This window comes from Mirounga angustirostris, unplaced genomic scaffold (genome assembly GCF_029215605.1).
Source record: "Mirounga angustirostris isolate CCGP_5_RB_7025 unplaced genomic scaffold, mMirAng1.0.hap1 SCAF_2, whole genome shotgun sequence".
In the NCBI taxonomy this organism is placed as follows: Eukaryota; Metazoa; Chordata; class Mammalia; order Carnivora; family Phocidae; genus Mirounga; species Mirounga angustirostris.
Genome location: NW_026991710.1, coordinates 66,058,933 through 66,070,957, shown reverse-complemented (window position 1 = coordinate 66,070,957; position 12,025 = coordinate 66,058,933). Strand labels below are relative to the sequence as shown.

Sequence of the window (12,025 nt, the reverse complement as noted above, 5' to 3'; positions counted from 1 at the left end):
CTCTCTCTCTCTCTCTGTCATGAATAAATAAATAAAATCTTTAAAAAAAAAAAAAATTCCTTGTCTTTCCATCTGTACATTCAGTAACATTATGGTCTCTTATGTCCCAGCTTTTGACTTAATCTTGGCAGTTTGGGGACACCTGGCTGGCTCAGTTAAGCGGCTGCCTTTGGCTCAGGTCAGATCCCAGGGTCCTGGGATTGAACCCCACATTGGGCTCCCTGTTCAGTGGAGACCCTGCTTCTCCCTCTGCCTCTGCCCCTCCCCCTACTTGTGCTCTCTCTCACGCTCTCTCTCTCTCTCAAATAAATAAATAAAATCTTAAAAAAAAAAAATCTTGCAGTTTGATGATAGACCAGTTACCAACCTTCAAGAGTAAACCAAAGAACAGAAGAATGCCAAGATAAACAAATGAGCCAACAGCAGAGCAAGCAGCCACTCTAACTAGCCAGCTTTGTAAATGCCTTGTTCTTTTTATTTCCTACTGGCATGGTAGGTCTGTTGTCTACTTCCCACCAGATACATATAGTAGTAACCAACATATGTTCCATAATTGACCAAATTCTTTATATCCAGTTCTGTTTTTGAAAATCAAAGATGTAGAAGCCTGTACCTTCTACTGAATATCTGATTTTCATTTTTACTTATCCCCAAGGGATTTCACATGTTAATTTGTCATTTGATTTTAACAGCCTATCTACAAGGTAGTTAGTTGGTTTCTCTTTATCACAGAGTTTCAGGGCTTTGTGTATAGTTTCTGGTCGTTTCTGGTCATTTTATGGTATTATTTCTTCCAGCATGTGCAGTCTTTGCCAACAGAAAAAATTACCAAGAAACCTATTCCAGATGAGCACCTCATTCTAAAGACCACATTTGAGGATCTTATTCAGCGCTGCCTCTCTTCAGCCACAGATCCTGTATGTATTTTTTTCTCATATTTTGCTTATTTAAAATAATCACTTATGGAGCTCTTGTGTAATTGCATGAAGTCTTACAAGATATACTTTAGACGTTTGTACAATAGTAATAAAACTAGCACTTAAGTAGTTTGCTTTACGTATAAAAATGTATTTAATTTCTTTTATATGTAAATATTTAATCCTCACAGCAACCCCATGGTAGGTAAATTTGTCATCTTTATTTTACAGACAACTAAAGTAAGCAAAAAGCTGTTAAGTAACACCCAAGGTCAGAGCCAGAATTCAGACCCAGCTTAGGTCCAGAATGTATGCTCTCACTCACTATGCTGCACTGCCCCTCAGTAGCAAACCTCGGGTTTGGCCCATAAATAGAACAGAATGGTGGTATGTAAGAAATTCAGGTTTGGGCTTTCTTTCTGAGCTTAGATCAAAGCTTTTAAAAGTAGATAATCTTATATGTAACTTTGCAAAGATCTTAAAAATAATTGTTTTAGAGTCTAGAGTCCTATTCATAGTTAAAGCAACTGATTTTACTTAGTTTATTTAGAGGATGCCTATGTATTGGCAACAACAAAAATCCAACAAGGCTGGTCTTGTTTTAGATGAAATCTCAGTTTCTGCCAGTAAACATTGAATATGTTTATTTAGCCACTGGCCACTTGTCTGCTTGAAAAACAGCTTCTGGAATTTGTTGTTTCATCAAACATTGAGTATTAATATGTGCAGCTTTCTTCTGGTCCTTTAGAAGGCTATTCCCTGTACTAAATGTGTCAGGAAAGCAGAGGCAGGGAAAGGTTAGCATCGTGCCTAGCATTCTGGAAGTGATGGAAACACTGAGTGAGGAACAGAGAGCAGATGAAGCAGATAGCCTAGCATACACTGTCCCCTGTGAACACCTCTAAATAGGACACAGTCATTCAAAAATAGAAGAGTCCTAATAAAAATGAAGGAAAACTCCAGCTCTCCTTCAGGCATGAGTCAGTATAGAGAGGTTGAGAAGACATGTAGTACACAGCCCAGCTCAATAAATTTTTGTTGAGTTTAAACTCCTCTAGGTCAACATATCATCTTCCTTCTGGGTCCACAGGAGCCCTGGGCAGAAGAGAACCACAAAAGACAAACTGTTCCTGTAATTCCTGTAACCAGTTAGGGGGGAAAGTCCTAATATCCTATCCTGCCCAACTGACTCTGCCCCTGGGGTAGTGCTCCTGCCGGTAGCTAGATGAGATTAACTTTGAGCAGGGACTATCAGGGTTCTCTTCCACACAAATCCTTTTCATCAATAGCTGGAATCATTTTTACAATATTGCTGTAATACGTATTTTCACTTAAGTTATGTCCAGACAACACAAGGTAATTTTGCAGCATGACTTAGTTTGTAATGTTATGCTTGATATCTTCATCTCTTTGTCTCTCTTCTTCTTTTTTTTTTTTTTAATTCATTACAGGTATATAATACAGTGCTTCAACAATTTTGTACAGTACTGAGTGCTCCCATGATAAGCGCACTCATTAATTCCCATCACCTATTTCACCCATCCTTCCACCCACCTGCCTTCTGGGTACCATCATATTCTTCTCTGTAGTTTAGAGTCTGTTCCTTAGTTTGTCTCTCTCTTTTTTTCCTTTGGTAGTTTATTCTGTTTCTTAAATTCCAAATGTGAGTGAAATCATATATTTGTCTTTCTCTGAATGACTTATGTATTTAGCATTATACTCTCTAGCTCCATCCATGTTGTTGCAAATGGCAAGATTTCATTCTTTTTATGACTGAATGATATTCTGTTGTGTATATATACCACATCTTCTTTATCTATTCATCTATCAGTGGACACTGGGTTGCTTCCATAGTTTGGCTATTGTAAATAATGCTGCAATAAACATAGGGGTATATGTATCCCTTTGAATTAGTGTTTTTATATTATGGGGGTAAATAGTAGTACACTTGCTGGATCATAGGGTAGTTCTATTTTTAACTTTTTGAGGAACCTCTATACTGTTTTCCAGAGTGGCTACACCAGTTTGCATTCCTACTAATAGTGCAAGAGGGTTCCCCTTTCTGTACATCATCACCAACACTGTGTTGTTTCTTGTGTTGTTGATTTTAACCATTCTGACAGATGTGAGATGATATTTCATTGTAGTTTTAACTTGTATTTCCCTGATGATGAGTGATATTGAGCATCTTTTCATTTGTCTACTGACCACATGTATGTCTTCTTTGGAGAAATGTCATTCATGTCTTCTGCCCATTTTTTAATTGGATTATTTTGGGGGGGGGTGTTGAGTTATATCAGTTCTTTATATATTTTAGATACTAACCCTTTACTGGATATGTCATTTGCAAATATCTTCTCCCATTCAGTACATTGCCTTTCAGTTTTGTTTATTGTTTCCTTTGCTGTGCAGAAGCTTTTTATTCTGATGTAGTCCCAGTAGTTTATTTTTGCTTTTTATTTCCTTTGAGGAGACATATCTAGAAAAATGTCGCTATGGCTGATGTCAGAGAAATTACTGCCTGTGTTCTCTTCTAGGATTTTTATGGTTTCCTGTCTTATATTTATTTAGGTCTTTAATCCATTTTGAGTTTATTTTTGTGTATAGTGTGAGAAAGTGGTCCAGTTTCATTCTTTTGCATGTAGCTGTCCAGTTTTCCTAACACCATTTGTTAAAAAGACTGTCTTTTTCCCGTTGGGTATTCTTGCCTCCTTTGTCGAAGATTATTTGACCATATAATTGTGAGTTTATTTCTGGATTTTCTATTCTGTTTCATTGATCTATGTGTCTGTTTTTGTGCCAGTATCATACTGTCTTGATTACTACAGCTTTGTAATATAACTTGAAGTACAGAATTGTGACACCTTCAGCTTTGCTGTTCTTTTTCAAGATTGCTCTGGCTATTTGGGGTCTTTTATGGTTCCATACAAATTATAGGATTATTTGTTCTAGTTCTATGAAAAATGCTATTGGTATGTTGATACATTAAAAAAATCATTCACAGGAGCACCTGGGTAGCTCAGTCAGTTGAGCTTCTGACTCTTGGTTTCATCTCAGGTCATGATCTTGGGGTCATGAGATCAAGTCCCACATCACTCTCTGTGCTCAGTGCAGAGTCTGCTTGAGATTCTCTCTCCCTTTCTGTCTGCCCCTCCCCCCACTCACGTGCTCTTGTGCTCTCTCTCTCTCTCTCTCAAATAAATAAGTCTTTAAAAGAAAATCATTCACTGGGGCGCCTGGGTGGCTCAGTCATTAAGCATCTGCCTTTGGCTCAGGTCATGATCCCAGGGTCTGGGGATCGAGCCCCGCATTGGGCTCTCTGCTCGGCGGGAAGCCTGCTTCTCCTTCTCCCACTCCCCCTGCTTGTGTTCCCTCTCTCGCTGTCTCTCTCTCTCTCTCTGTCAAATAAATAAATAAAATCTTAAAAAAAAAAAAAAAATCATTTACCAACAAACAAAAAAATTATTCACCACAGTCAAGTGGGATTTATTCCCGGGATGCAAGGCTGGTTCAGTATTCATAGATCAATCATTGCTTACTTCAGCAGCACATATACTGAAATTGGACCAATATAGAGAAGATTAGCATGGTCCCTGCACAAGGATGACACACAAATTTGTGAATATTCACAGACCAATCAAAGTGATGCATCACATCTGGCAGAGAAAGGATAAAAACCTACATGGTCATTTCAATAGATGCAGAAAAAGCATTTGACAAAGTACAAAATCCATTCCTGATAAAAACCTTCAACAAAGTAGGTGTAGAGGGAACATACTTCAACATAATAAAAGCCGTATATGAAAAACCCATAGCTAACATCATCTCTGTGGGGAAATATTCAGAGCTTTTCCTTTCTCTTTTGATAGATTGACATTCCTTCCTCCAACATACCAAGAGCATGTCAGCATCAACAGCTTTGTACTTGCTGCTCCTTCTGCCTGGAATCTTCCCCCACATAACTGCATTACTCCACCCTTTTTCCAGGCTTTTCAAATGTCCCAGTAGCTACCCAGCCTTTCTTTAACACCTCATACTCCTAAACTTCTAGCCCCTCACTCTGTTAACTCTTTCCTCATGGCATTCATCACCATCTCATCTACAACATACTGTTTATTTAGTATCTTTTTCCCACCCAGTAGAATTTGAGGTCCCTGAGACATGAGCATGGCACATAGTAGGCACTCAATAAATACTGAAAAACAGTGTCACTTCTAAAGCTGTTGCATAATGTACATTATTAGCTTAATTACATTGTAATTGAAGCCTTTAATTTTAGTTTTAGAATAGTTTTCTCTCACTATATTTCTAGAACGAGGATTGGGAGGTGGGAGGACTCCTTGATTTAAGAACTCATTTTACTACTTCCTTTTTAGTAATCTTAAGCCACCAGAAGGTAATTTTCTTTTTTTTCCTTCTTGGTGTTTTAAAAGCTCAGAAAAAGGGGCACCTGGGTTGCTCCATCAGTTAAGCATCCAACTTTTGATCTCAGCTCAGGTCTTGATCTCGGGGGTCATGAGTTCAAGCCCCACACTGGACTCCACAGCTGGGCATGGATCCTACTTAAAAAAAGAAAAAAGAAAAAAGAAAGCTCAGAAGCAGGATTAAACATATTAATGTGACTGAGTATATAAGTAATATTTTTGAAAGGTTACAGTAAGATTCCAGTTCACTTCTGTGTTTGCTGCTGTTGTAAATAGCTGTCCTTAGATCCTCTTTCCTGTAATACAGTGACCCACTGCTGCCTCCAGATGGCCCTTCCTGTTGCTTGTGGATAGTGCAGTTATACATGAACACACCTTGTCAAATGAGCTGACAGTTCATGTGAAATCCAACCACTACTCCAGTTTGCACTCCAGAAGGAAGCCCCTTATCCTCCTACGCTTCCCCATTAATAGGTTACTGAACTCTGTCCTAATGGTCTGTTCAAGTTTCTGAGTCATAGTTGCCTCCATTTCCTTATAAAATGAAGCTGTTCAGCATCAGGGGTGTAAGGGTTAGTGAAATGAGATAGGGCAAGGTCTTTGGATAAAAGTTAAGTATCCAAATGTAACACATCTGTTTTTCTTCTCCTACAGCAAACCAAGAGGAAGCTAGATGACGCCAGCAAACGCTTGGAGTTTCTGTATGATAAACTTAGGGAACAGACAGTAAGTTTGTGGGGAAAAAGGATTCATAATAATCATTCCTAGTTTCTAGTAAACATCTCATCAGCACTAGCATGTAATATATTTGGGGGCAAAATTGTGATGACAGTGATAGAATGGGCTTTCTCTAACTGAATTTTATATGTCATTTAAATTTGGGGATGAGGGAATAGGAGAGAGGGTGTGTGTTTGTGAGATAGGGGTGCAATTTTAACTTTTCTTATAACAAAGAGTAGAAATATAATCTGCTTTGTATTGGCCCTAAGGTAACTGGCCTTCTGTTCGTTTTATATGTGGCTATATTTTCTGCATTTTAACATTCCTCTTCTCCATTCCTCACATCAATCCCATCAGATAAAAATAACCACTCATGTCATGAGAACCAAAGAAATTTGATGTAACAGTGGAAGTGGTGTGGTCCATGGACTGATCCAAAATAAATTCTTCCCTCAGAAGTATAGGCATATAATCCAAGTAATGACATGGGATAAAAACAAGATGTTACGGTTTTAAGAGATGGTAAGATTACAAAAAGCAGTGAAGAATTGATAAATTGAGTACATGGTAGCTGCTGCCCTATGAACACAAGTGGACCGCAAGTTTAGGGTCTGTACTGTAGACATGGTTTTACAGTACATTGGGTCCTTACGTTGAGATAAAATGATTAAGAACCTTTAAATTCCTTCATGTGCATGGGAAAAGTTTTAAAAGGTGTGAGGCTATATCTAAAATATTTGAAGAATTAACGCTCTTAAGTGGAGAAAGACGTTAGCATTTCAACTTGGGGGAGGAAAGCTGGCTTCTATAAAAAAATTAACTGACTCATACATTTTCATAATTCATAATAATCTCCTTACATTAATCATCTTGTCGTGGTTCTCCTTTATAACTTAAAGAGTTGCTTGGTCCAAAAAACTCTTTTTAGAAAAGCTAAATGGTTTATTTGCTTTTTTATAATATTTGTTTCAGTCTCCTTTTAAATATCAGGGTTTATGGGAAATTCTTCCTTAATTTAATTTTTTTCTCTTGATTCTACCTTTATTTCAGCTTTCACCCACAATCATCAGTGGTTTACACAACATTGCAAGGAGCATTGAATCGCGAAACTACTCAGAAGGATTGACCATCCACACCCACATAGTTAGCACCAGCAACTTCAGTGAGACCTCAGCTTTCATGCCAGTTCTCAAAGTCGTTCTCACCCAAGCCAATAAGCTGGGTGTCTAAAAGGACATCTTTACTCCCAGCCCATATTGCCATTTTTCCAAAGAAACATATTTTTAAAAATGTTAAGATATGGACCAATCCTCATTAGCATGTTTCCATTAACAGCCAGTCAAGAGCATTTACACTATTTCTGCAGATATACTCACCTTAGAACTGCTCAAAACCCAGGTGCTTTCTTTTATTTTAATCTTTTATTGCCCATGATGATTTTCCTATTCTGCAAATAGTGTATTTCCTGGATTACACATAGTGTGTTTTCCTGAAGTATTCTGATAAAATGTGTTTTTTAAAACCTCAGTATACTTTTTGGAAAAAGAGCATCTGGTTATGCATAAAGCGGAGCTAAAACTAAGTTTCTTTCGGGTCCTCCCTACTTCCTCTGTGTCAATCACATTAAAGTGTGTAATCCTATTTTATGTGTATATAGTCTTTTTTTTTTTAAACAGCTGCTCAGAGTTTGGTTTAATCCCTATTTTTTGTGTCTTTGGCTTCACTCAGGTCCTGAACAAATAACTAAATCTAGAGGTTGCTACATAGATTTTAGGAAAGATTAATGAAGAGTGGGATCACTAGCTTTAAATATCTGTTGGAAAAGACTGAGCATTTTCATTCTGTGGAATGCATTGACTTTTTTGTATTAATAAATGTTTTCAATATTCCATTTCAGTTTTAAGATTGAATTATCTCCAGTTTATATTTAGAAATTTGTTCATCCACTTTTTAAAAGTCACTGAGAGCTCTGAGGTTTAAATTTAGAAGGAAAACTTTAATTTCTAACTCTAAGGCAGACATTTTTCAGCCAGTTTTTCTGTTAAGTGATTTTATTATAATTTGTCTTAAGAACAAACAGTGTGGTGGGGCGCCTGGGTGGCTCAGTCGATAAGCGTCTGCCTTCGGCTCAGGTTATGATCCCAGGGTCCTGAGATCGAGCCCCGTATCAGGCTCCCTGCTCTGCGGGGAGCCTGCTTCTCCCTCTCCCACTCCCCCGGCTTGTGTTCCCTTTCTCACTGTGTCTCTCTGTCGAATAAGTAAAATCTTTAAAAAAAAAAAAAAAGAACAACAAACAGTGGTAAACAAAAGATAATGGTCCCCATAGAATCTTGAGAATTAGATACTAATAATTCTTCATTGTTACATTATGTAATTTCACATAAGTAGGTTGGAAACTGAGAAAATACACACTGTAACTACTGTGGAGTTGCTGTTTCAAAGAGTTAGAGTAGTTCCAGTAAGAGTAGTAAGAGTAGTTCGTCAGGCTTTGTACATCCTGAGTGAAGTAGGTTCCCAGAACCTCTCATTTTCTTTTGCTGGGATTCCCTACTTGCCAAATAAAACCCCTCTTTTAAAAATTAATCCCTCGGTGTTTAGCTCAGAATAGTTTTATAACCAAAAAAAGGAGGACCTTGATAGCGTGTGTGAACATTGGAACCTCAGGACTGGGGTGATCTCTCAGCGCCCTGCCTTCAGTCGCCTGGGAGTGTAGTCGCCTTAGTTCTGTGACTCACTGAAGTGAGTGGCAAGTGAGTGCTTGACCTTTGGGATCTGACTCTCAACTGTGGGGTCAGCCCAAGACCCCATCGGAACAGCAGGCTGGCCTCTAGCAATTTTTTTCATCTGTTGTCCTTATAGTTAGGGTCTGTTTTATGTTTACTCTGATATGATAGTGGCATAGTTGGCAGCATTTTATGAAAAAACAAATTCCCAAAAGAGGAGAAACAAGAGTAGGTAGCAGTAGAGCCCTGGCCAACCCCAAAGATTTTACGAGTATGAGTGTAAAAAAAACAGTGTGTCACTGACATCTGAGCAGCCATTATCCTCCTTTTTCAGTACAGCATTGTGATATTTTTTCCCCTACTGTGCAGACATTTTTCCACAAGACTTATAACCTTGGAAAAGTTCCACATAAATGGATGGTGGTAAGAGGAGCTGAACCCAAAATACTGTGTTGTCTCTGAAGTATGAAGATAACAAGAGATTATGGAAAGAGCATAGTTTGTTTTCTTGAAGAAAAGCAGAACAACTTTCAAAAAGTTTTTTTTTATAAAATTAGAGAAAAAAATTCCAACTTAATTTTGTAAATGAGCCTGTTTTTAACGTTTTCACCTCCAAAGACATTGCATTGTATACCCGCACAATTCAGGCACCTCTGTATAAAGTTATTACACAAAGATGCGGTGGATCTGTTTAGTCTGGGAAAGTCACAGCTGTATCCTTGCCATTACTTCATGCATAGTGACGAGTCATTCTTCTGCATCCCAAATTTGTTCAGTTTTGCCCTTACATTGGGTGCGTTTTATTTCTTTAACCTACTTAATTTTAAACAAGGAAAGGGGTGTGAGGGAACCTGGTAGGTGGGGCTGGGTGTCAGCCAGGAGATGTATCAGATCTCTGGGAGGTGATTTTTTATATTGCATCTGCTCTTCTCCATTTTTCATATGACCGTTTGTGCTGGGTGGGATGGATGTATTCTTAGGCCCCATTTGAAAATCTTTATACGTAATGGGATACATAGCTGATGGAAGTCGTTGTGCATTTGGATAGTGTGGCAGCAGGAAAAGGTTGGGAACAACTGCTCTATACTTGACTATTGAGAGCCCGATGAGCCTATATATTCCTTTGGATTCAGAAAACTCCCATGTATCCTGGAGGACAGTAGAGTTCCTGGCAACCAGATGTACCCTGATTAACTCCTGCCTAAAAGGTAAAAGGGATGGTGACTGGTTAACACTTCTCTGATAACCGTTTGTCTCCTGAGCCAGATTTGGGTTCACCTAAAAGTGACTGCAAAGCCAACTGTTGACCCTTCTGCTGTGGTGGAGACTTCGTTGGGAACTGTCGTGAAGATTCAGCAAGTAGCGTCCACGTGTTTGTGTATGCATACATGCATCAGGGTGCATGCGCCCCTCTTTATTTTGTTATTCCACTGCTGTGGTGGCAGCATTCCCAAATAGAACCCCTGACAGATCTGTGGGTGTTCATCAAATGCTGAGGATGTCCCATGTAGCATCTCAAATTGTGCAGTCAATAAGAGGGATTGTTTATGTACAGAAAATCTTAACTTTTTGGTCTTAATGGATAAATATGCCAAATCTTTCAGTCAAACTAGATTACAAAGAAAAAGCAATCAACATTAGCTTTATATTTCCACTCTTTCTGGTACACTGCTTGTTTCATCTACATTTCCGTAGCATTGGTGCTTTGTCACTGTACCAGTCCCCGAGGCCCAGGCTGCACAGTATGCATCTAAGCCTCATGGGAGTCAAATTGTACCATTCTTTCATTTCCAGCTGTTTGCTTTTTTACCCGCTCGGGGAGGAATGGGATGTGTGGGTTTTAAGGTGGTTGGTGTAGATCTTGAAAAAGCTAATAAAATCCAGCAAGAGAAAATAGACCTTTTTTTAAAAGATTTATTTGAGAGCGAGCGAGCATGGGGGGAGGGGCAGAGGGAGAGAGAGAAAGAATCTCCAGCAGACTCCCCTGCTGAGTGGGAGCCCCACATGGGGCCTAAGTCGATCCCGCAACCCTGAGATCATAACCTGAGCCCAACCAACTGAGCCACCCAGGTGCCACAGAAATAGACTTTGGTATAACTGTGGTACATGTTTTTTGCATTCTGGATTCATGTTTCTAGAGATCTGATTTATTTAGCAAACAGTGTTAATGTTGTTAGTCTAAAACACCTAGAATGACTTTGTACAAACATCATTACTCAGTAATGTCTGAGGTCTTTATTTTAATGGAGGTGTACTCCCTGTTGAATTTGAATTCAATTTTTGGCTGACATTCCATAGACCTAAAAGGCTATTGTTCATCAGGTAGACCCTTCCTGCTTTTATTGCTGTGCCTTATAATTTCCAAGTCCATAACCTTTCTAAAACCACCTCTTGTGTATCAGTGGGTTCACGCTGTGCAAACATGGGGTTGGGGGGGGGATGGCTTCAGAAGCCTTGTGAAATAGAGAAAACCTAGTTTCTATTTCAAAAAAAGACAAGAGTTTGTTGGATTTTTAGTCTGTGTGAAGTAAATCCTAATGAAATTTGTGTCTCAAACATCTGCCATTATCTCTTGTATACCTTTAAAGGCATTTATACTTCCCAGCTCTGGAGAGTAGCATTTTAGCATTGTTGCTAACTTGGTTTCTTTACTTCAGTAGATATTTGTAAAGGGCTTCATGCAGTGCAGTAGGAAGACTTCATGTCCAAACAGATGTGTGTTTCCAGATAGGCGATGTAAAATGAACCAGTAGGGAACCTATCATAGGAACGGAATGGATTCAAATTCGGTAAGAGAAAAGTTCCAGACCTTTTTTTTTCTGATAAGTAAAAGGGCAGTGAGTATAATATATAATTCAAGGGAACCATTAAGGCTGGCCAATAAGTATGATTTGGTTAATGATGAGAAATCATTTCATCTTGCACTTTGTCCAGTAAAGGAACTCCCCACTCTAGGAGGACTAGAATGTGTGTGGTGGAATTGAATATCAAAACAGACTTCTGAAAAACAAAAAACAAAAAAACCAGACTTCTGTAGTAAAGAAGGAAAGCAACCATCTCCTAAACGTGACCTAAAATAACTTCCTTTCCCTCTGGCTGTATCTCCAAGTAAGATGACTTTCCTGACCCTTTTTTTGCCTGAAGGAGTCTTCGGGAGAAAACAAGTCAGTTTTAACAGGCAGAAACCAAGTCCACAAAGAGTTCTCTCCTGGGAGGTGCTGCTTGGACACCCTAAAGGGAC

The 12,025-nt window shown here is 38.8% G+C and overlaps 1 protein-coding gene and 1 non-coding gene across 41 annotated transcripts in view; both read left to right on the top strand.

The window, feature by feature from the left end:
• SEC31A (SEC31 homolog A, COPII coat complex component) overlaps nucleotides 1-7,952 on the top strand; it is an 86,115-nt gene extending 78,163 nt beyond the window's left edge. For 39 of the 40 annotated variants that reach the window (XM_064584685.1, XM_054508846.2, XM_054508848.2 and 36 more), the window contains 3 exons: nucleotides 798-917; nucleotides 5,996-6,067; nucleotides 7,112-7,952. In XM_064584685.1, the coding sequence (XP_064440755.1) occupies nucleotides 798-917; nucleotides 5,996-6,067; nucleotides 7,112-7,291 (372 nt within the window). In that variant the 3' untranslated portion in view covers nucleotides 7,292-7,952. Of the gene's footprint in view, nucleotides 1-797; nucleotides 918-5,995; nucleotides 6,068-6,418; nucleotides 7,071-7,111 lie in introns of those variants that run through there. The other variant, XM_064584696.1, reaches the window with a different exon arrangement.
• On the top strand, nucleotides 4,449-4,555 carry LOC123849101 (U6 spliceosomal RNA). The gene has a single exon (XR_006791942.1). It is a non-coding gene; the product is annotated as a U6 spliceosomal RNA (small nuclear RNA).
• Nucleotides 7,953-12,025: the final 4,073 nt, after the last annotated feature.